General features: G+C 32.8%; 4 protein-coding genes across 4 annotated transcripts; 3 read left to right on the top strand and 1 right to left on the bottom strand.

Moving 5' to 3' along the window:
- Positions 1-1,672: 1,672 nt before the first annotated feature.
- On the top strand, positions 1,673-6,089 carry LOC130965585 (vacuolar fusion protein MON1 homolog). Its single transcript, XM_057890353.1, has 14 exons — positions 1,673-2,274; positions 2,475-2,554; positions 2,655-2,726; positions 2,859-2,898; positions 3,269-3,370; positions 3,620-3,741; positions 3,846-3,978; positions 4,048-4,139; positions 4,485-4,566; positions 4,659-4,723; positions 4,840-5,130; positions 5,229-5,320; positions 5,562-5,626; positions 5,801-6,089. Exons 1-14 carry the CDS (start codon positions 1,849-1,851, stop codon positions 5,894-5,896), a joined length of 1,758 nt encoding a protein of 585 aa, XP_057746336.1. The 5' UTR covers positions 1,673-1,848; the 3' UTR covers positions 5,897-6,089.
- Positions 6,090-6,723: 634 nt separating this feature from the next.
- LOC130967365 (basic transcription factor 3-like) lies at positions 6,724-8,667 on the bottom strand. Its single transcript, XM_057892183.1, has 6 exons — positions 8,531-8,667; positions 8,249-8,316; positions 7,718-7,866; positions 7,549-7,605; positions 7,166-7,204; positions 6,724-7,065 (listed from the first exon to the last, which is right to left on the bottom strand). The coding sequence occupies exons 2-6, from the start codon at positions 8,314-8,316 to the stop codon at positions 6,899-6,901; spliced, it is 480 nt and encodes a 159-aa protein (XP_057748166.1). The 5' UTR covers positions 8,531-8,667; the 3' UTR covers positions 6,724-6,898.
- Positions 8,668-8,829: 162 nt separating this feature from the next.
- LOC130967377 (basic transcription factor 3-like) lies at positions 8,830-10,946 on the top strand. The gene is made up of 6 exons (XM_057892203.1): positions 8,830-8,945; positions 9,481-9,548; positions 9,721-9,869; positions 9,979-10,035; positions 10,396-10,434; positions 10,530-10,946. Exons 2-6 carry the CDS (start codon positions 9,481-9,483, stop codon positions 10,694-10,696), a joined length of 480 nt encoding a protein of 159 aa, XP_057748186.1. The 5' UTR covers positions 8,830-8,945; the 3' UTR covers positions 10,697-10,946.
- A 7,588-nt stretch (positions 10,947-18,534) lies between these two features.
- On the top strand, positions 18,535-21,560 carry LOC130970827 (double-stranded RNA-binding protein 2). The gene is made up of 3 exons (XM_057897022.1): positions 18,535-19,102; positions 19,897-20,116; positions 20,416-21,560. The coding sequence occupies exons 1-3, from the start codon at positions 18,857-18,859 to the stop codon at positions 21,246-21,248; spliced, it is 1,299 nt and encodes a 432-aa protein (XP_057753005.1). The 5' UTR covers positions 18,535-18,856; the 3' UTR covers positions 21,249-21,560.
- The last annotated feature ends 3,780 nt before the right edge of the window (positions 21,561-25,340 follow it).

Genomic DNA, 25,340 nt, shown 5'->3' with positions numbered 1-25,340 from the left:
TCATGTCTACAGAGAGACCGTTTACATGAAGATCTCGTTTGACCACCTCACGGATGGTCTTCTTAGGTCCTCCTCTGCCTTTCGCTCTTTGTCCATCTTCCATCTCATCCACCCTCCTGACTGTATGTTCTATCGGTCTTCTTCCCACATGTCCAAACCACCTGAGACGCGATTCAACCATCTTTTCCACAATGGGTGCTACTCCAACTCTCTCCCTTATATCTTCATTCCTTATTTTATCCAATCGCGTATGACCACTCATCCATCTCAACATCTTCATCTCTGCCACACTCAGCTTATGTTCGTGCTCCCCTTTAGCCGCCCAACACTCCGTACCATACAGCATAGCCGGTCTTATAGCGGTGCGATAGAATTTACCTTTAAGTTTTAAAGTCACTTTTTTGTCGCATATAAAACCAGATGCACTCCGCCATTTTGACCAACCTGATTGGATCCTATGATTTACATCCTGTTCAATCTCTCCATTATCCTGTATGATGCACCCAAGATATTTAAAACTTTTAACTTTTCGTAGGATGTTTTCTCCAATCTTCACCTCTATATTGGAGTTTTCCCTTCTCAGACTGAATTTACATTCCATATATTCCGTCTTGTTACGGCTTATGCGCAGACCATACACTTCTAGAGCTTCTCTCCATAACTCCAACTTCTTATTTAGGTCTTCCCTTGACTCTCCCATAAGGACGATATCATCGGCAAAAAGCATGCACCATGGCACAGGCTCTTGGATGTGCTCTGTGAGTACTTCCAAGACTAATGTGAAAAGGTATGGACTTAAGGATGATCCCTGGTGTAATCCTATACCAATAGGGAATTCCTCTGTCACACCACCTTGAGTCTTCACACTAGTTGTGGCCCCATCATACATGAAGAAAGAAAATAGAGAGAAAAAAATACATAAACGAAGAAGGAGAAAGAGAAGGCAAAAAACAAAAGAAAAGAAGAAGAAGAGGAAAAAGAACGTGCAGCAAGAAGAAGGTTCGAACATCTTGACCTTCCGAATCTGGAACTCTAATATCATGTCCTGAAACCACTCATTCTAAAAGCGTAACACTAATAACCATATCTCTAATACTTTCTAAACATTCATTGTACACATTGTACACTTAGATCATTGGCTCCTTATACTTTTTCTTTAGACATTTATATAAAGTCACCGACTAATTTGATTTATCTACAATAATAACATAATAAATAATATATAAACGAATGTTGTAACAAGCAGTACAAATTGATATGTAGTCAAATATATTATAACACATATGACCTAACCTTTTAGGTAAGTTCTTTCACTATATTATTATAAGTGATCAAACCATGAAATAATACATTATTAATGAAAAATAGATAAAAAACTAATGTAATATACTTTTATTAATTTTAAAAATATGATTAATATAATTACAATTTTAGGACAATTTTCATGTTTGATGTCAATTTTTTACACTATTTTTTTTAAAAAATTAGAAGTGAAATTCGAATTTATCACCTCTAAATGAATACAAAAAATTATCATTTGAATTATATTTTGTTGGCCATTGTTTCACTTAACTAACCCAATTGGCTTCATACTGAAAAGTGAAAATAATAAATAAATAAATAAAATAAAAAGGAAAATGGCTTAACCGGGTTCCTCCGTTGGCAAACCCAGTCCGTCGATTATCGCCGGATCTCTGCAGTCAACTACCTACCAGTCTCAGTCACTCACTCTAACCCTGCGACTGGCAGGTTCACCCCTACGACCAACCGTTTCTCATCCACACCAAAATTAACTCCTCCCATTCACACCCCTCTCTCTCTCTCTCTCTCACTGAAATTATCTTCTCTATGGACTACTCAATCTCTTCCGCCTCCGACCACCACGCCCATACTCCGCCGCATCAGGATTCTTCCAACCCTGAAACCTCCGCAAACGGCGGAACCATCACTGTTCAGCTGTTCGTGGAGGAAGGTGAGGTTGAACCGGGAGATGTCCGAGTCTCTATCGAACCCGGTTCAGACGCTGCTGCTGCGTCTTCCTCGGGGAGGAGGACCGGTTTGGAGGTCGAACCGGAAACTCCATCGAGCCCTAGCAGCAGTGGTTACGTCGGCGAGAGAGGAAGCAGCAGCAGCGGCGACACCAGCGGTTCGCCAATTATACCGATCGCGCGCGAAATCGAAGAGGATATGAGTATCGGAGTTGATGATATCACACTCCATGGATTCTCCGATGCCCAAACGACGTGGATTCCTGGAAAACGACATGTCGATGAGGTATACGCTCTGTTTGGTAGTGTTCTTTTTTATATATCAAATAACGTTATTGAGTTTAACTTCCAAACCCACCATATTAATGCTTTGAACTGTGGCTAGTGCTTTAACTATGTTGATGGTTTACAAGGGGGAAAAATGCACTCTCTCTATGAGGATGCCTATGAAAATCATACTGTGTTTGATTAATGAATGAAGTGCAGGATGATGCTTCCATTTCTTGGAGAAAAAGGAAGAAGCATTTCTTTGTTCTCAGTCATTCTGGCAAGCCAATATACTCTAGGTTGGTGTCCTGCTAGATTCTTATGCTTTGAAAACGTAAATGAGATGTTGTTTTGATTCTTGTTTTGACAACGTGTTGTTGTTATTGCTCTTTTTTTAAGGTATGGAGATGAGTATAAGCTTGCAGGATTTTCAGCGACTTTGCAGGCAATCGTTTCCTTTGTGGAGAGCAGGTGTGATTATTATGGATGTTTGTTGCGTGGTTGACTAAATAATTACGGCAATACTCAATTACCATATTTGAATGTGTATTTGAAATTTTGAATGTGATTATTTTGATGGCATTTGTTTTTTCTGTTTTTTAGGGGTGATTCTGTGAAATGGGTGAGGGCTGGAAAGCATCAGGTTTGATCATCTTTTTTTTTTTTTTTGGTTCTTGAATATTATGTTCCATTTGATCGTTAATTACACGAAACGTCGAAACCCGCCACTTATTCAAATCCTTATAGTTAGTGTGTTAAGAAAAACTATGTTTTGATCATTTCCTATTTATACAGGCGGTGCTTTTTTATTTTTGCACTCTTTCTCAAACTTCTTACACTAATAATACTATTGTTTTGCAATGCTTTCTGTTTTTCTTTTTCTTTTTTTGTTTTGGGGGGGCTCATTTGGATTCTAACAATTTTCATAGTACTGGAAAATAATCTATTATCGCTTGCGGGACCAACTCATTGCTTCAATGTTGTGAAATAAAAAGATTAACACTTTGGTATAGGTTGTTTTTCTTGTGAAAGGGCCAATTTATTTGGTCAGCATCAGCTGTACAGAAGAACCTTATGAGTCATTAAGGGGGCAGTTGGAGCTAATTTATGGTCAGGTATGATTCAGTTGCATTTCTACTCTAATAATTTCCGAGTGCCTAATTTTGTACAACAACAACTAAGCCTTGTCCAACCGAATGAGGTCAACAACATGGATCACATAATGCCATATGGTCCTGTTATAAATCATTATGTGTCTACTTCTATGATCCACAAAATTACCATTGTACATTTTCAGTCATTGAAATGGAAACCTTATTTTGTAACCGTTATATGATCTATCCCTATTGTTCACGCATATGCAGATACTTGTTATACTAACAAAATCAGTAAACAGATGTTTCGAGAAGAACCCAAAGTTTGATATGACACCCTTGCTCGGTGGAACAGACATTGTCTTTTCCTCTCTAATCCATTCCTTCAGTTGGTTGGTTTCTCTGCTCTAAGCATGTACAGTTTACCAGTATTCTATTTTTGTATTCTAGTAGTAAATTAGTAAATAACTACAGGTTGTTTGTCTGATCATATCAGGAATCCTGCTACATTTCTTCATGCCTATACCTGTCTTCCTCTAGCATATGCAACAAGGCAAGCTGCAGGTGCTATCTTGCAAGACATTGCCGATTCAGGTGTTTTGTTTGCAATTCTGATGTGCCGGCACAAGGTTTGACCCTACACTCAATTTCTCCATTTGTATACTGACTTAAGATAACACAGCAAAAGTTGAGGACAGGTAATCAGTCTTGTTGGTGCTCAGAAAGCTTCCCTTCATCCAGATGATATGCTGCTGCTGGCCAACTTTGTTATGTCATCAGAATCCTTTAGGCAAGTAGAAGGCAGATTTTATCTTTCAGATAGTCTGTTTTGGTAGTACACTTTTTGCTTCATTCATTAAGAGAATTTGCCTATAGTTTCCACAACAATACGGTTTTAAATAGTGTTCAATATACAACGATTGGCTGTTTAGGTAGCATGAAAATCTGATGGTATTTTACAGCTTCATACTCAGTTGTCTCTGAGTGTATACATTTAATCTTGCTCTATCATTGATCCATTGCCATTGAACCTTCAAACAGCAAATGAACTTAAATCCTTCAAGTGTTAGACGGTGTCTCTTTGCTTCATCTTGCTGGTTGCTCTTATTTTATTTAGTGGGCTATAATTATGCAGGACGTCAGAGTCGTTTTCTCCAGTTTGCCTTCCAAGATATAATCCTTCAGCATTTTTGTATGCTTATATCCATTATTTTGATGTGAGTCAGATTTGAATATATAGATCATTAACACACTCACTTTATTTCATGCCCACAAATGACTGACCTTTGTATATATATACCTGTGGCAGGCTGACACATACTTGATGTTGCTAACCACTAGTTCAGATGCATTTTATCATCTTAAAGATTGCAGGTAAATGATTGTTCATAATCCAATGATTCCAACCTTCACAAGAAAATTTTATGAATTTATAATATCTAGCAACTACTATTCTTGCATGGTTCTGAGACTTGCCTGCCCATTTATAGGGTTCGTGTTGAATTGGTCCTTTTGAAGTCAAATATTCTTAGTGAAGTTCAGAGATCTTTGCTGGATGGGGGAATGCATGTTGGGGATCTTCCACCCATAGCTCAGTCTGGTTCATCTCAATTGGGCCCGCACAGGCTTCCATCTGATTCTCCTGAAAGATTCCTGGAACCTAATTCCGCCATTGACTGTCCTGCAGGGTTGTGTCATTTTATATACTTGAGTATATATCTGGATCAATATGTCTCTTCAGAGTTTCCACCATCCATTAAAACACCTCAGCAGCAAAAAAGGTGTTAAATGTTTTAGCAACTTCTTTCGGTTTTTTTTTCCTACGCATCTTGGTTCTTCTCTCAGTTCTCTGATTTATAACTTATCTTTGTTGTTGCAGACTGTATAGAGCTTACCAGAAACTTTTTGCATCCATGCATGATAATGGTATTGGACTGCACAAAACTCAATTTCGGAGAGATGAAAACTACGGTAATTAATATTGTGGCTTTCAGCCTGATATGGATGTCTGCAGTCTGCAATGTTCATCATCGTGATCATTTTACAATATTTGATTTTTGCTTAAAATGGTTTATTCAATTTTGTTGTTCTATGAGAATCAACTCAACTGGTGAAACCTAAACCTCTCTGTATTTAACCTATTACATTGACATGTTCCATTGAATTACCATGGAGCTAACATATTTTCTTTATTATTATTTTAATGAGGCAGTTCTTCTCTGTTGGGTGACACAAGATTTTGAGCTGTATGCTGCCTTTGATCCCCTTGCGGACAAGGTACACTTTTACCCCTTTTGTATACAATTTATATAATTAAAGTATTAAACCATTATTTTATATTCTACAAAAGATGTTTACCTATTTCTCACTACTTAGGTGTAGAATCATAATCAACTTAGTGAAATTGGACGAGTTCTATTTTTTTTAAACTCACAAAACGAGCACATGCAGGCATCGGCAATAAAGACATGCAACCGTGTTGTTCAATGGATAAAAGATGTGGAAAATGAAATTTTTTTGCTAGGAGCGAGCCCCTTTTCATGGTGATTTCCTTGCAAATACTGTAAGCGAGTAGAATAGTTCTTTTTGTAATAAAATTCCTATAGAGAACGAAATACTCAATGTAAGGTTATGATTCACTACCACAAGATTCATGATTGGACTTGTATACATGCCTCGCAATTAAATTGTATAATATAATAGTAAAGTTTGGTTCAACGTTGCTCCTACAACTGGTTTTCCTTTCCCAATGATTATCTTTAAATTGAGATGGCTTGACCACGTTGATAATCAATAAAATAACAAGAGTAAAGTAACAAATCCGAGATTAGTCCCTAAAATAAAATAAATTAATAAAATCTTCTAATATAATAAATATGGACAAACTAATGAAATTATCTTTAAACTAACTTCTATGATTAGGGTAGGTTTTAATTTGAACTAATATGTTCACATTTGTTATCCTAAAAAATTTGATTTTAAAATCCTCCTTACTTTATAAGCTAAAATCGTACAAAGATAAAAGTAAAAGCTGCAAAAACACCTTTTTTTATTTTATAATTTTTTTATTATGTATAATTTAATCTAAATTTTTAATATTTATATAAAAAAGATAATTTTAAAATTTAATTTTAAATCTTAAAAAGAGTTTTATATATAAAAAAAATTAAAAACAAAAATTTTCAATTTCTTTAGAAACTGATATATCAAAAATATAAATTCTCAAAAATTTATTTGTTACTTTATGCAGCCTTAATGCGTTCGCAATTGATTCGACCAAATTAAACCTTTTCTGCTCTTTGGATAGGTCCAATGCCAAACGGATTCTATCTAGACTCCTAGAGTAAACATCCTAATACACTTAAAACAACAAGTGGCCAAACGCTTTTTCCTTAGATTAGGCAAAGCAGATTTAATTTAACAGGTAATTGAAGTGTATGACAGGAGAACTAAACAAAGCCTCAAATTACTAAAGTTTGAGTAACTAGGGGGGAAAAAGATTTAACAAACATAGGAGATATATAATAATGATTGCACAACAAAACTCTTCTAAGCCTTGGCCTCCTCAGCAGCTGACTCAAAAGTCTCCCCGGGAACAAGCTCTGGGACGTCGTCATCATTCTCCTCTTGTGCCGCGGCTGAAGCAGCACCTGCCTCGGGAGCCTGCTTCTGAAACTGTTCCGCTAGCTTCTTTAGGTTTTCCAAGTTATCTGGTCCTGCATATTAATGACAAAAATGTTCAGTATGGAGTAGAGAAGGGGGAAATTGAAAAGACAGAAACGTTAAAGAAAAATGAAAAATTGAAGCACATAATACCTAATTGGTGGATAATGTTGGGGAGAATATCCTGCAACTCTGTAATAGGAAGGATTACATGTCAATATTTGACGCAAATAACAAAGTGTAACTTAAAAGTATAGCAGAGCATATAAACTGTATAAACGATGACTTAGCATACAACAAAATACATACAACGGACATGTTAAATTTTTCCAATGTGATACACAGACATATGGTGTTCATGTCTTTGATTCCATTAAAGACTATCTGATAACATGCCCAAGAGCGACAAGTTAATAATTGACATGCTCATTATGGCCCATGTATAAATAACTTGAAAATACTTTGTAATTTATACAAAGCTCATTTTGATTATAAGGTGGAATGCAAATGGGAAAAAGAGGATGAAAGTTGCTTACTCTTTGTTTGCGGGGCACCACTAACAACCCAAGTATTAGCAGCAATTGATGCTTGAACTGGTAACGGAAAAAAAAAATCCAACTATTCAGTAAAACTTATAAACGAAATATTTAGTATATGATATGACACAAATACAAGACTTCTACACAATGTTGGACTGAATGTTACCTTTGGGGTTTAGAAACTGGATAACAACATCATCCTTGAAGATGTTAACTTCCTCGATGGCGGGGATGGCGTTAACGCCTATTCTCTTGAGGGTGCTCTGAAGCCTTTTGTCGTCTGTGGTGGTTGTCTTGTGGACAGCCTTCTTCTTTCTAAAACATAAAACGGAAATGCCAAAACATCAAAAGGTGAATGGTGAATCCAACTCAACAAATGCATTGTATGATTCACACAAAGCTAAAAACTAAATGGATAAACATACACAAAAGGACGAGAAATCAATCAAAATCTCAAAATATGCGTTGTATTTGTGACTCTAAGAAAGGGCATATATGTACACACTGTGAAAACACTAGAAACAATGGATAAAATGGATGAATGGATTGAATTCCCATAATAGACACTAGAGAGTGAACACATGAGTGCATTTTCAAGAACAAAGCAAGTTTAAAATGAAAAGATAAAATTTTGATAACAATACTAAGGTTAAAAATAAATAATTGGATAATATGCGAAGTGAATACAGCATTACACCTCCTCATTGTGCCCTTTCCACCGGTTCTAACTGAACCGGCCATCTTCATCAATTTTTCCCGATTCATCTGATTTATTAATAATCACAAAACACAACAAACAAATCAGTACATAAATCTATCTATCTATCACATAAACAAGCATAAGTTTTGCAGCACATAACAGAAATTCACTGAAACTAAAGGGATAAAATCAGAGCAAGTTACGAAACCCTAACACGGAGACAAATCAAACAGTGTTATTATTGTTATTATTATGGTGGATTAAGGGTAAAGATGGTACCTTAACGACGCAGAGAGGGAAACCCACTCTTCACTCAGGGAAATGGAAGACCTAAACGATGACGAAAAGTAAAGAGGGGTTACCCGCTGCTCTTAGCTGTTGATTTTGCTCGCAATGTGGCTAGGGTTAAGGAAGGGTTTTCCCACATTGTAGTTTTCTATATTGAAACTGGGCCTATAATATGGGCCTGATCCAAATAAAACATAATAACTTTTGTGGGCCATAATCTGAAATAAAAAAGAAGAAAGGCCCAAGCCCAAAATAGTACAGAAACCCTAGCACCGTTACTTCAATTTCATTATCTTCTTCGTGTTCTTCTTCATTTTGGTTTTTAGGTCTTCTTCTTCTTCTTCCATTTTCTTCTGCTAAGTGCTAAGTGGTGTGAGTAGGGTACTCTTCTCTTTGCTTCGTAAAGGTGCCGTGTTCCCTTGCTCCAACTCTTATTTCACTTTATCCATTGTTTTCTGATATTCCTTTGTGTATTAGGTCAGTTGATTTTGTCGGTTCATTAACGCGGCTTAATCTGTTTCTTTTCTTTTTGAAAGTACTTGTTAATATATTTAGTGAATTTGATTAGGGAATTAGGGATTTCAATCGGTGATTGTTATGTTTTGAGTTGAGAAAGCTGCAATTTTTGTGTAACATCATTTTGTGGTTCCTTGTGACGATTTCATGAGCTGAGTGCATCAGCGTAGACTCATAGCTATTATAGTTTTTGCTCTGTTTTCCGGGTTTCATGTATTGAAGTTGTATTTGTATTTGTTCATGGATATTTGCATTGAGTGATGTTGTGTGTTATGCTTCTTTCTTTTTCTTATTTTCATGGTAGGTCCTTGAATTTCGATTCTTATAATTACTTTAATAGTATTATTTTTACTGTCATTGGCTTTATTTATAGTTTATGAGAAACATTTATTAATTTGTTTGTTGTATGCTAATTGTCAAATCAGATGAATAGAGAAAGATTGATGAAGATGGCCGGTTCAGTTAGAACCGGGGGAAAGGGCACAATGAGGAGGTTCGTATGTTATATTTGGTTCACATTCCATACTAGCTTATTCATTCATTTCAATCAACTTTGGCTTTGCCATAGATTTTAGTTTTCAACTTGCATTGTGTGGATCATACAACGCATATTTTTAGTTAGATTCACTTCTCTTATGTTTTTGCATTTCCTTTTTATGTTTTAGAAAGAAGAAGGCCGTCCACAAGACAACCACCACAGACGACAAAAGGCTTCAGAGCACCCTCAAGAGAATAGGCGTCAACGCCATCCCTGCCATCGAGGAAGTTAACATCTTCAAGGATGATGTTGTTATCCAGTTTCTAAACCCCAAAGGTAACATTCATTCCGATATTTTGTTGAAATCTTGTATTTGTGTCATATCATATACTCAAAATTGTGTTCTAAAGTTTATTGACTGTTGCATTTTTCCCCCCCTTTCCAGTTCAAGCATCCATTGCTGCTAATACTTGGGTTGTTAGTGGTGCTCCACAAACAAAGAGTAAGCAACTCTCATCTTTTTTCCAATTGCACCCTGCCTTATAGTCAAAAAATGAGCTTTGTATTAAATTATGAAGTATTTTCAAATTATTTATACGTGCCATAATGAGCAGGTCAATTATTAACCTGTTGCTCTTGAGCATGTTAAGTTAGTCTTTAATGGCATCAAAGATTTGAACACCATATGTTGCTCATTGTTCTGTGTATCACATTGGAAAAATAACATTTCTGTTATATGTATTTTGTTGTATGATAAGTCATCGTTTATACAGTTTATATGCTCTGCAGCCTTTGCTATACTTTAAATTACTCTTTGTTTTTAACTGATCTATTATTGACATGTAATCCTTCCTTTTAACAGAATTGCAGGATATACTCCCTAACATTATCCACCAATTAGGTACTATGCACTTCAATTTTATATTTTTCTTTCACATTTCTGTCTTTTTAATTTTTCCCTAGTCCATACTGAACATTTTGGTCACTAATATGCAGGACCAGATAACTTGGAAAACCTAAAGAAGCTAGCGGAACAGTTTCAGAAGCAGGCTCCTGAGGCAGGTGCTGCTTCAGCCGCGGCGCAAGAGGAGAACGATGACGACGTCCCAGAGCTTGTTCCTGGGGAGACTTTTGAGTCAGCTGCTGAGGAGGCCAAGGCTTAGAAGAGTTTTGTTGTGCCATCATTATTACATATCTCCCTTTTGTTTATTAAGAAAATTTTCTTGTTTCTCAAATTTTTAGTATTTTGAGCTTTTGTTTAGTTCTATTGTCAAACAGTTTGAGTTACTGGTACCATAAAAAAGGAGTTTGGGTTACTGTTATATTTAAATCTTCTCTCCCTCGTCCTAACGTTAAGAATTGTCACTTGACAACAACCTGATATTTGTTAAGAATTATCATTTTTTATTTTCCTACTTATCTACATTTCTGGTCTAAAATTCACTAGTGTTTTAATAAAACTCGGTTCCTGTAATTTCCTCTATTGTGCTGTATCTTCTAGATTTTCTGTTCTTGCAGGTGCTGTTTAGTGTTTGCCGATCTATCTTTGTTAATCAATGTTGTTCACGCAAATTTTGATGTATTATTGCATGCTGTATGTAGCAGTAATAGTCTACTTTTTAAGAGTAAATGTTTTTGTTTCCTTGATCGATGAAAAACAAAGGGTCTTTTTAATTTTTACAATTCAAACATTTCTAATCCGTTTTTAAATATTCAAGAAACGGGTCTAAGTAATTTTCGTTATTAGTCTAAAGCGTTTTTGATATATTAGGTAGCGATTGGTGGAGAGACAGAGACAGAAAGACTGAGACTGAAAGACAAAGACTGAGAGACAGGGATTGAAACAAATCTCAGTATTCTGTTTGGTGCAAAATGAGAGACAGGAATTGAAACACGAATGAAACTCTAATTTAATTTGCACAAAGGATAAAATTGGAATTAATTAATTGAAATGAAAGTATTTAAGGTATAAAATGTTATTAAAGTTTCAGTCTCCATCTCTAAAAATTTCAGTCTCCTGTGTCCCTACTTTTTGGAGGTACTGAAATACTGAAATTTTGGAGACAGAGACAGACATTTTAGTACCAGTCTCTGAACTAACAAATACAATACTAAGTCTCAGTCTCTCAGTCTCTGTCTTAGTACCTGCAAACAAACGCTACCTTAGGTCTAAGGTAGCTATTTGTCCTATGACCAAGTAGTCATATCAAAAAGGGCATTTATTTATTTTAATTCGAAATGGGATGGTTGTGTTAGCTTTTGATAATTTACTTAAAATTTTAGTGAATTATATGAAATTATGAATTGAGAAAGTAATTAAAGTTTATTAAAATAAGGAATGTCACTGACTCACTGGCATGCGTGTAGTTTACTGACCTAATTGGGCCAATCCTAAACGAACAGAACCATTAATTAGCCCAAATTGAACCGACTCTTTTCACAGCAAATACATTCAAGCTGGCCTATCTTCCTGAAAAATTCATTAAAATTTGGCCTATATATCCTAAATTCCAAAAATAAAAATTTACAGTACTTTATGATGAATTAAAATTGAAATTGAGACTTGTTTTTAAATTGATTATTTTCGTAAGAAAACAAATTCGTTTTTATATATATATATAATATAAAGTCTACATCTTGGTTTATTTTTTTCTGACAGAGTCGACTAAAAGCTATAGAGAAAAACTGTAAGTGGAAAAGAATAATCTAGTTATTTTACAACATGTTTCTAAATCTAAATCTAAATGATCAAATGCATGTAACATTCCAATAATGTATGCACGAACGTCAATGGTCAGAGAAGTTGGCAATGGAATCTGACCTGAAGTTTGGACTGCAAATTCATGATGTGGCCAAATTTGAAGACATGAAAATAGTACTATTTGATATGAAAGGAACATAAACAAGACAAAAGGGTATACAGATTTTTACTAACTGTTTGTTCACTTGGTCAAAAGAGGGATGTTTCCCACTTAATACACCATATTATTTTCAGGGCAAAATACCAAAACAAAATATTTGTATTCTAAAATTATGAAAATACAACTTTTATTGTTTGGATACAAAAATGTAACTTTTCACAAAAATTATATAAATCGTTGATTGGGTTTTGGTAGGAATTCTACGGATTACGTTTAAAGATAATTTGTGAAAAAACTGTGGTACGAGTTCTACGATTTATGTGTGAAGAATTTTGTAAAAAAACCATCGTAAGAATTTATAACTTTTTTATTATTTTTACTTTACTACTTTACCATTTACATTAGTTCAACTCATTATTAAATAATTCTTACTTGTTTTAATTAATCAAATCTCAATTCTTTATTTATTAAAATTTTTTTATCAATAGTTTAAATTTAAATCTAAAATTTAAGATTTTTTATTTTTTATTATTTCTTTTTTTTAACTTTTAATATCAAATTAATTTTCAAAAACTGCTATACTTTTTATATTTTTGAAATAATGACTAACTTGTTTTTATTTTTAAGTTTTTGGCAATAACTATTCATATGAAAAATTGGAAATCAAATGACAATAACTTGTAATAGCATGTGATGCTTAATGTAATGGCATATGTACCAAAATATGATGATCCATTTAATGCATTGTTCAATTTAGGTGGGAAAGGAAGGAGAGGAATAAATAGAAAACCCCCCACTTTTTTTTTTCTTCTTCTCCTAAAATAAATAATTTATTAAGAAATAAAAAGAAGGAAAATGGGTCTTTCATCATTTACGTTGCCATCTTCATTGTGGATTCGGTGGTTCCAAATTGTCAAAGTCACTATTCACCAATTTTGGAGATTATAAAAAAAGTTATGTTCCCCACTTAAGTCCTCCACTATAGTGAGTGCTTTTAATATAAAAACACAAAATCATAGTCTTCTTATGACTTGGTTGGGCAACATAACATAACTATCTTATCACCCCTTATCTCTATATACCTGTCATTTACATAAAAGAGGACATTATATTAGTGTCTTAGTGTGTGGAGGCCACCACACATTCATACTTGAACAAAATCAACACATCATAGTCAATTCGGATTTCCTCAATTAATTAATTACTCCCTTCAATTCTACATACCCACTAATAATAACGAGAAGAAAATGACAAATAGGTCCATAATATTTTCATTCTCAAATATTTAAGTTTTTTAGGATTTAAAAATATATTTTAATTTTTTTTTTAATTTGGACATATTAATTTTTTATTTTTACTCGAGTTGGTCAGATTTAACGAAAAAATCAAACGTGATTCCTATTGTATTAATTTAGTTGATACGGATGCACATATGAAAGAGTTTTTAAAATTAGATAAATTAAATTCAATGATCGATATGTTCAGATTTTAAAGAAATCATAGACTTAAATGTATTTTTAAATCTTAAAAAATTTAAATGTTTACAGACCAAAAAATTAAAGATCAATTTATCTTTTTTTCTAATAATAAAGTAAAAACTATATGCAATTAAGTTAATGTGAAATTAATAATTAAGAATTATTAAATAATTTGACAAGTTTAATTAAATTGTTATCTAATAACTCTCGATTATCAAATTCACATAAAATTAATTATATCTAAATTTTTAACTAATAATAAATTTTACATGCATGAAAGATTATACAAAGACTCAAGCAGCTAATTATATATAAAGATTCTCAAGAATATTATATAAACACTTAAAATTAGCTTTCTAATGTGTATATTATATTTTCTAAAGTGTATTTTTAGTGTACCCTATTAATAATTATAAGGGTAAAATATATTTTATGTTCCTGAAATTTGATAAAAATTTTAAAAATATTCTTAAATTTTATTTTTGTTTCAATTTTGTTTCAAAAGTTTTTTATTTGCATCAAATATACTCCTACCTAATTTTTCAAAAAATTTAAGACCAATTCAATAATAATTTCATAAGAACAACTCTCAACACAAGCAAATCAAGCATAATTTTCATGTATTATTATTAGATTAATTTTAAATTTTTTAAAAATTTAGCCGTCCAAATTATATTTGATACAAATTAAAAACTTTTAAGACAAAATTAAAACAGCATAAAACTTAAAAATATTTTTAAATTTTTTATCAAACTTCAAAAATAAAAAACATACTTTACCCTAATTATAATTATCTTCACCTTGTTGAGTGGCTCATAGACTATTTAGGCCATTAAGAAAAAGGTAAAGTCCCTGCCTTACTGTTTTACAATCATGATACCACCCTCTTTGGGAGCCACGGCCTATTTTAATATTTTACTTAAGAATGCTTATTTATGCTCTAACTTTTTCAATCACTTTTTTGCAATTTCTTATTTAATGTTGAGATAATTAAGTGCAAAATAAAAAATAAAAAAATATTGAAAAACAACTTATAATTAGCCAAATTTTAACAACTATAATGAATGTTTATTTTTTTATTAAAAATAATACGTTTAATGTCTTAATGATCAACATTAATTACAAATTAAAAAAATAAGAATTACCAAATACAGCTCCACATTCATGTCATCAGCAACAAATAGTACCCAACTCTACACCCCTCTTTAGGTGTTGTCATCATTATAGTACTTATGTCGTTGTCATATTATCAAAGATACCTTTATTAACAGATACATCCAATACAAAAAAGACACAGACACATCCAAAAAAAAAACTCCTCCAAAAAAAATACGATTGTCAGAAGACACAACAACAGAGAAAGAAGAACCTGTACGACGCATTTTGGAGGCGATGCTGCTTGTGGCTGTGCTAGCATGTTGGTGCACAGCGCAGCGACGGGCCACCTGGGATGGTTTGCGGGATGAATAACATTGTCTTCAATGGAGAGGAGTCGCAGCCGATGGTTCGTCGTCTTCCTTGCATGGTGACTCGGGTTGTCGTCGTCAGTGTCTTGTAGCGGATGGATGCTCGGGTCGAAACTGCCTGTGCGGTTGTGCGGAGGTTGATAGCCCCCGGAACTCTCTTCAGTGATGGTTTTGGTTGTCGTCTCCAGTGTCTTGTCCCGGAAGACGCTCATCGGCACCGGTAGGAGGGACGGTGGCACAACTGTCTAGGATTGTGGACATTGTGAGTGAGATAGGAGAGGAGAGGGAGAAGGGAGTGTAGTATAACTGCTTAAATTAGGGTTAAGTTGGGATATTTTTTTATGTTAGTGAATTTTGAGTCCAGTCCAATAAAAATTAGCAGAAATTGGTAGATTTTGTGTTAGTTACCTAGTGAAATTGAAAAATAAATTAAAAAAAAATCCACTTACAATATTCAAACCATTTTTTTAATCAAAATTCAAGTATGTGATTAAATTCATGATTTGTAACTATTTTATTGTTATGATTTTTTTTTTTTTGTGATAGTTATGATCTTGTTTTACTTCTAGCAAAACTCAGAAATTAAAATACAAAAGAGCACAAATTTTTTAAAAATGTTTTGACTTTCTAATATTTTCCTAAAAAGGTTAAATTCACAAATATTTGTACAAATTTTTTTGATTTGCTTTTTTATATCATATTTTATTACTTGAAAACTTTTTAATATATCATCCTAAAAAATAATTAAGTGGTCGTAATTTAAAATATTATTGTTTTGTTGTTAAAGGGTTTGTTCGAGTTATAATTTATCATAAAAAAGACGATGTCTTATTTTTTTTGATAAGTTATACGTCAGATTTTAGGGAACACTAAATAGGGTGGATACCTACAAACTAAAAAATATTCCGACGCTCAAGTCAATAATAATTTAAAGAAGAGAATGAGAGTTAATTGAGTGTTAGGTTTTCAGTTATATAGACTGAATAATGATTAAGTATTTTAAATATATTCGATTAGCGAATTATAAGTTATGGTTCGTGATATTATTAGTATTTGTTTTGACTATTTTTTTTGAATCGAGGTATAGGTTTTATTGACTAAGTCATAAATAATAGAATAAAATTTGTTCTCTGAATAATAAGTAATAATTATCGAATAATATAAAATAAATCAAATTGTAAAGGCCGAATTATAAATATAACAAATCGAGTTATGTGTTAATTATTTATGAGTCATGAAAAATTTTAATTTTTTTATATAATCTCCAAATTATAGTTTGCAGCGGTTCATTTATAATGATCAGATCAATTATTATACCATGATTACTGCTTCTAGGAAAGTTAACATGAAATTAAATAAATTAAAGAGAAAACATATTAGTTAGAGTTTCCAATTAAGTACTAGTCAGGATTTTGCTGCATCACACTCTTGAAGGTTCAACAAAAAACAATTCAATTCAATTACGCGTTTCATTAATTGCTTCTTACTATCAAACAATCCACTTCGGTTCAGCACCAAAAATTAAACCAAAAGAAAATGAAAGATATCAGAAACTAATCTCTTTTTTTTTGTATTGAAAAAAATGTTTCTTAAATAAGGCTACTTTAAATCAAAGTATAATTAACAACTAGCACTCACAGATTATTGTAATGCTATTAATGTAAAGCAGAACAAAAACATTAGAAAAATCTAGGAAGAGATCACATCCATGCAGCCAAACACAAAGTAAAGTTGACCCAGCAACAAAGCAATAAATACGCTTCAATATAATAATAATACAATCAAATAATCAATATATATATATATAATCTCCACTATTATAGCTTTGTAAGTTTGTATTAATAACATTATAAACTAAAGCTTTTTTTTCCCATCCCTGATATGTTTTAAAATAATTATCAAATTTATCTAAAAGTAATAGTTTGACATCAATAAGATATAAGTGTTTTTTAAACGGTAAAGATAGAAAGATAAAAAAAAGGGTTAAAATTTATCTTATTTAATATAATAATAATAAATATTAAATAAAATAAATTTTGACTGTTTTTTAATTAATAATTTTTTGTTATTAAATATTTTTTATTTCTAAAATAGTAAAAATGTGTAATTAAAATTTTAAGAATATTATTAAAATTAATAATAAATATGATCTAAATAATAATAATAAACGGATATTTTGAAATTTAGAAATAATATACAGATTGAATTAAATGGTTTGAAAAGGTTCAAAAATGGAAATGATGTTATTTGATTCCAACTTCATAGTCTTAACAATGTTGTTGGGTTCCCAAAATTTGTTTTGTCAAAAGTATAAATCAAGAATTTTTTTTACCGTAAATTTCAAATTGCTTTTGATTATTTTTTTTACATATTTTTTTTTTATTTTTTTCTACTTAACTCACTGATCCGTCATCAAACACTTGCATTAATAAATGTCACATGACTTTGTTGGACTAAATTAGATAAAATATTGCAATTTTAAAGCAATAAAAAGGAGATAATATTAACAAAATTTATCCTATAATAAATGACTTGCAAGACAGACCAATTAAATAGTTATATTATTTGGACAAATAAAACTATGCTGTGGATACAAAATCCTTTCTGTGTGCGAAACTTTTTTTTGTTTGACCATACTAATTCTATTTAATGATGAAAAATAGTTAGTTAAAATATTAGTGTGGGTTGTATAAAAATACTTATTGAAATAACATTTCTTAAATGCTATTTTATTTAACTATTTTTATTTATTTTAAAATGGTAAATATAACAGAATTTTTTTAAATTTAATTTTTTTTAAGTCAATACTAATTAATTCTTTTCACCAACAATATTAATCTCTAACCTTTTTTTTAAATAAAAAAATAATTTTTAATTAAAAATAAAAATTTATTTAAAAAAATAAAAATCAATCATTATATATTTAAATATAAAAAATAAAAAATAATTAAAAATAATTTTATTTAATATTTTTAAATTTAATAACAATTAATAAATATTAAATAAAATAAATTTAATTTTTTATTTTTTTAATATTATTATTACATATGTATAATTTAATTTATTTTTAATATATATTTTATATTTTAACGAATATTCTAATTTTTGTCGAGCAAGACTAATATTACATCGCATAGTTATAAAGTGAGGAATTAATAATTGTATGCTTGGAAAAAAAAAAAAAAAAAAACTATTTTTGTGTTCTTCTTTCTTCTTCCATTGTATGTACTTTCTCTCTCCTTTTTCTGTGTACTCTGAACCAAAAACACAACCTCACCTTCTTCCACCTCCACCTCCACCTCCACATCCACAATCCCCAACACCCACTACTTCCCCTCACTCATTTCGCCGCCCGGACCACTAAAGCCGGCGTCTTTACACTCGCCGGAGTCCCACCAGAAGAAACCGGATCGGATCCGGGCGTGTATGTGCGCCATTTTCCACCACCACTTGAAAAAGCTGCATTTTTGTTTGTGTGTTGTGAAAGAAGAAGAAAGAGGAGTGAAGAGAAGAAGACAATGTACAAGAACCAGCTTCAGGAGCTGGCACAGCGAAGCTGCTTCAACCTCCCTTCGTACACGTGCATAAGGGAGGGTCCGGATCACGCGCCGCGCTTCAAAGCCACCGTTAACTTCAACGGTGAAGTCTTCGAGAGCCCACACTACTGCTCAACTCTCCGCCAGGCCGAGCACTCCGCCGCTGAGGTCGCTCTCAACTCCCTCTCCCACCGTGGACCCTCTCACTCCCTCGCCGCCAGGATCCTCGTGAGTTCTCTCTCAATATTGGAACTTGATAACTTGCGCTGCGGTGGTGGATGAGATGAACCTGGTTGCGGAAGCTTCTGCTATCCTGCGCCGATTTTTCTTTTTATTTTCATATTTATTTCCGGTTTTTATGGCTTTTTTCATCCTTTGCTTCCCTGTTTTTCTGTCGGCGCCGGAGTAGTAGTGTTGTTTTTTTTGCTTCGTATTTTTTGTTTGTGTGTGAAATGACCGAAATGCCCCTTTTGCTTGCTGTCTCCATGGTTGAAAGTTAGAAATTGCTGATGTAACAAGCCACTAAGTGCTGTGTTGAAGTGGAACGCACACGTTTTTTTCTTTTTCTCTTTGTACATAGGAATGAAGTGTAGGGTTTAGGGTGTGTGTTGGTGATGCTGACACACACAATGTAGTGGTGGTGGCCCATGTTAATTCTGCATCTCTGGTTTTGTTTTGATGGATTGAGTCATTAACTGGACTCTCATACTGTGATATATGATTGTGTGATTTCAATTTGTTATATTGAAAAGGTTTGAATTTGAAAGGTAGCATAAGAAACTAAGAATTGTTCCATGTAAATGAATAAGGGTGGAAACTCATGTGTAGTCGACTTAACTGATTTGATTAAATTTTCATCTAAGAGTTCTCAGCTATCAACTTACTTTCCGTGAAGTCGACTGTAGCTGAGTTTTCACCATGAATAAGTTGCCTTTTGTAAATTTGAAGTGCACATGCTTTTCACATCGTAGGAGCAGTAATTTCTATTGTTATGCATATACTTATCACATTTAAATGTGTAGGATGAAACTGGAGTATACAAGAATCTCTTACAGGAGATCGCGCAAAGGGTAGGTGCTCCATTGCCACAGTACACAACATACAGGTCGGGACTCGGACATCTACCTGTTTTCACCGGGACAGTTGAGTTGGCTGATATCACATTTACCGGCGAACCTGCCAAGAACAAGAAGCAAGCGGAGAAAAATGCAGCAATGGCAGCCTGGTCCTCTTTAAAACAATGTAAGTGCCTCACAGGCTTTCGTCTCAGTTATCCTTTCGACAAATCCGAATTGACAGGCATTTTGAAACAGAGGATGTATTGTGTACTTCCTTAGTTATTTGTTGTATGTATAGGTCGATTTCGTCTTGGTGTATGAATATTGTTATCAATCTTTATTTTGATCCTAACTTCCCTAGTGACTTAAGTTTAATAGAGATTATTACATGCTAGGTGGTTTTCTTTTGATTCTCTAAACAACTTGAAAACTTGTTTCATTTCCAATTGGAATGACTATTACAAGAATTTTGCTTCTCAACAGTGGCAAAAGAAACTGCAAGCTCTTCAACCGAACCAGAGAATATCGACGAGCTAGAACAGATCACAATTGCTCGGGCCTTATTAAACTATCGGCAAAAAGAGAAGCTGGCTATGTCACACCCAGATGCTTCAATTCCATTTCCAAAGAAGTTTCAAATTCAAAGTCCCAGGCCAACTAGTCCTCAATCACGACCTGCCGCGGCATCTAAGATACTTCCCTTGATTTTCCCGAGGACATCCTCTCGAAGCAGGCCTTCCTTTGCAACACCGAACGAAAGCTCTCGAAGCAGGCCTGCAGTAGTGACAACAGCTTCCGGTGAGAGTTCCATGATCTCACCACCATCTTCTATGTTAGAAAGCCGAGTGAACCGTCGACCAAGGTTCCCTGCAGCTGGAGCAGCACCTTATGTTCCCATAGGACAGATGAGATTACCTTGCCGAGGCGTTGCCCCTCCGGTGACCATAAGGACAGCAGTACCTGTATTCTCTGCACCACCCCTTCCACCACCCGGTGCACTCTCTCATCAACCAATGCGGGCTCCTCCTTTGCGAGCCGCCCCTCCAGTCACTATTCAGCAAGCTGTTCCTGTATTTTCTGCTAAAGACAAACCTGTTACTGATCCACCAGTTCAAAAAGATGAACCACTCATTGCTCTGCCAGTCCAAAAAGACGAACCGATCATTGCTCCGAAAGACGATTCGCCGAACATCACAACCACAAGCATTACTCCAGTTAGCCAAGAAACCAAAGAAGAGGCGAAAGCCGAGGAGACAGATGCTGCCGTTCCACCGGAATCCGAGACAGTGCCGAGCTTGGAGCAGCTGAAGATTTGAAGCTAATTGGAAAAAGGTCTTAGAGAGAGTCAGTGGGAGATTTGATCTGGTTCTCATATGGCAATGCAATGAGTAGTGTAATATCATCATCATGATCCCCTTCCTTTTGACCTTTGTTGACCCCATTTTGTTCTGTTAAAATTTGAGAAATTGGTGCATGTTAGTAGCCAGCATCAGCAGTCACATATCTGTGAAATTTAAGCGCAGGTTAGCATATAATTTGCTCCCTTTTTATTTTTACTTTTTAGAAATATTCTTATGTCGAAATAGTATCATTATGCCTTAAAATAGTGTCAGCTAGCTTCATTTTTTGCTCTTTTCTTAGCTCTGGAAATTTTTTTTTTTATTTTTTCTTTACAATGAATTGGAGCTCTTAGATTAAAATAAAAAGATTATTCTAAGCCTCGGTTGAAAATTGTTTTTTAATGAAAAGCAAACATTGTCTTTTTAACAATAGAAGAAAAAAAATTCATCATGCGTAATTGACATTTTCTTAAAATAAAATAATTAAAACTTTCATTTCTTTACTAAAGAAATTTTCCGATTGTAATTGAGGATTAATTTGTTGTGGAATTGAACTCCATTTAAGAGTTTGCTATTGATTAATAGGTTATTGCATGTACAAAGCGAGATTTAAACTATCCGCATTTGTTTAAGATGAGGGTGAACTGACTATTCGACCTATCCAAATTGATTTATTGGATTAAACTTTTTATTGGGTCGTGAGAAGCCTTGCTCCATGTGTTTAGGCCCATCTATATAAGTTTGTGGATACAAAAAATACATTCAAGGCCTTTTTATTTGAAGTTGTTTGATTTTTTTGTTAGCGTTATGTCTTATGAACACATAGAAATAGATAAAATATTATTGTGAAGTGTGAACGTATGAACTGTATTTTTGTTAGCATTATGATTTAGATAAACTGAAAGAATTGAAACAAACATAATGCACTCTATATAGAATAGGTCAAATGTGAAAAATCACCTTTTACTACTAATCAAGTCATTTTCATTCCTACCATCATTCACAAAATAAATAGTACTTAACTGTGCATACACCTCCACTTGAAATTACTTTTCATTGTGCTCAAAACTTTTGTTTTCTTTTTCACATTGTAAATTGTGCAAATCTTAGATTGGTGGCAAGAGAATAGGGGGTTAAGTGGTTAACCCTAAAGCTTGAGTAATCAAAACCCTAATGACTAATCACCCTAATGACTAATCTGGCAGCACTGTTGAATGGAACTGCACAAGTCATAGTGAGTGGTAGTTGCTGTTTGTTTAATGCTTGTTTAATTCATTTCAATTATATTTATGTTTGTACAAACCAATTTCTTGCGAAAATGGGCTAAATTTATCGAGCCAGTTCGTTTACTCATTTAAATGGGTAAATTTTATCTTTAAAATTAAACCCGTTTAAATTTCGGGCTAAATGGACTGAACCCAATTAACTCAAAAAAATTGACGGGTTAAATGGATTAGTCCGTAAGCTAAACGGGTGGTCTGTTTATTTTTTTTTTAATTTTTTTTCAAAAAAAGCAGCACTTTTAACTAATATTTTTTCAATTCAACTCAAAAATCTGACCCATCAAATAAAAAAATATTATTTTTAAAGGTTTTTGACTGAAAAATAGTATTTTTTGTCAAAATATTTTTAAAAAAATAAAATTAAATAATAAACGGGCTAGCACGTTTAACCCAAATGGTCCGAGCTAAAAAATTCTGGCTCACGAATAAAACGGACTTAAACGAGCCAGCCCATTTAACTCACGGACTTAACAGACCGGATTTAAATGGGTCGGACTAACCCGTTTGACAGCCCTATTCTTGCGGCCATAAGTTTACTCGTCTACTTAATTAAGTGTTTAATCAAGTGTTAGAAAGTCGAGTGCTTAATCAAGTGTTAGAAAGTTGAGTTTCGTTTTGTGTATGTAATAATTTATTAGCCAATTTATTCTAAAAACATAAAAACAATGTTTATACATATATAATTTTTTTAACAATACTTAAAATCAGTTTCTAAAAAAATTTAATCGAATAATTTAATTTTCAATAAATTTTAATTATTTATTCAATCATTATTATTCAAATCAATTATCACATCAAATTTTAATAAAAAAAATTAAACAAGTCAAATTCTATTATTATTTAATAAAAATATAACAATTATTTTTTTTAAATATTGATTCTTTTATATAGATAAATAATTTATATAAAAATAAATATTTAGAATAAATTTAATAATTAAAATTTGTTAAAAACTAAATTTTTTGGCGGTTGATTTGGAATTTTTTATTTTTCAAACATTCTGCTCATATATTATATATATCTTCTGTACCTATATACAATGTATGGCATTGGTGATGGATGATAATTATTATGAGTCAGTAGTCCTGATTTTTCCATAAATATAACTATCAGAAACTGCAACAATATGCCACAATTGAATGCAGAGTTAACCAAAACCGTATAACTTGTTATTCTTATTCATTTATTATTATTGATTCAGAACAGTTTTATTTATTTATTATTTTATCTGTCTGTACTGTGTTACACTATACACCACCTATCTTATATTTTTCTTTTCACCATTATAGTACAAATTACCCAGTCATTGCCTAAGCTTATATTAACCAAATTAGAATTTATAATAATAATTCCTCTCCTTCTTAATTATATTTGGACACTCTACTAAGTGGGCCATATTAGAATCTAAGCAAACCAATGAAATTGGTTGAATAAGGGACATATATAATTAACCAACCTCATTCACAAGTTACATTTACTTTTTTTTTCCTCCTTTTTATTATTGGTTACTATAAAATACTAAGTTAGATATCATGATTGACATGAAAATTTTAACTTGTTTTCTATAAAAAGTTTCAAAGAAGTTAAAGTTTACTAATTATTAATTAACATAAGTGGCTTGTACGAAGCTGTTATCCCACTTTGCATATTTAACAAGTTTATAGAAAATGATGGGAAGAAGCCATTGCTACCATGTACCAAGAGATGATATCATTTTGCATTGCTTATGGAATTAACTAACATTTATGTTTTGTTCTATCATTTTTTCAAAAAAATATGTTGATTTTAGTATGATGTTCGTGCAGTACTAATATGTGATTTTCCGCTTATTATGTTTCGTGTGTGATAGAGAGATGTGTTATCATTAAAATGGTGTGAGAAGAGAAGTATTTTATGCTACTCTGACTTATATAAATTGGTGTTTCCAATTTTTTTGTATTGTTTTGTTTTTTAAACAAACGATTACAAATAGATTTGTGTTTTTGAAAATAAAAAAATTTTTAATATTAAAATCATACCGTTCTATTTTTATTTTTAAAAATAAAATAAATTCAAAAGTACAAATCGGACCCTCCAATTTATAGTTTTTTTTTTCCTTTAAACAAATTGGACCGTCCGATTTGAATAATATCAATTTAAAAAAAAAAACGCTATATCAAAAAAAGATACTTAATCTTCCAATAATAATGTATTACACATATATTTAATCAATATAAAAAAATTAGCTTGATTTCTCAAAGGGTAAAGTACTAAAGTAGTAATTTGATCTTTAAAAATTTTTAAATGGATTCAATGTTATTTTACCATTAAATATGATTCGATTAATTACAACAATAACAACAACAAAGCCTTGTCCCACTAAGTGGGGTCGGCTACATGAATCAAACGACGCCATTGTGCTCTGTCATGTATCATGTCTACAGAGAGACCGTTTACATGTAGATCTCGTTTGACCACCTCACGGATGGTCTTCTTAGGTCTTCCTCTGCCTTTCGCTCTTTGTCCATCTTCCATCTCATCCACCCTCCTGACTGGATGTTCTATCGGTCTTCTTCCCACATGTCCAAACCACCTGAGACGCGATTCAACCATCTTTTTCACAATGGGTGCTACTCCAACTCTCTCCCTTATATCTTCATTCCTTATTTTATCCAATCGCGTATGACCACTCATCCATCTCAACATCTTCATCTCTCCACACTCAGCTTATGTTCGTGCTCCCCTTTAGCGCCCAACACTCCGTACCATACAGCATAGCCGGTCTTATAGCGGTGCGATAGAATTT

The sequence above is a fragment of the Arachis stenosperma genome, chromosome 3, assembly GCF_014773155.1.
Source record: "Arachis stenosperma cultivar V10309 chromosome 3, arast.V10309.gnm1.PFL2, whole genome shotgun sequence".
Classification (NCBI taxonomy): Eukaryota; Viridiplantae; Streptophyta; class Magnoliopsida; order Fabales; family Fabaceae; genus Arachis; species Arachis stenosperma.
Note: the sequence above shows the minus strand (reverse complement) of the source record. Positions and strands in the feature narration are given on the sequence as shown.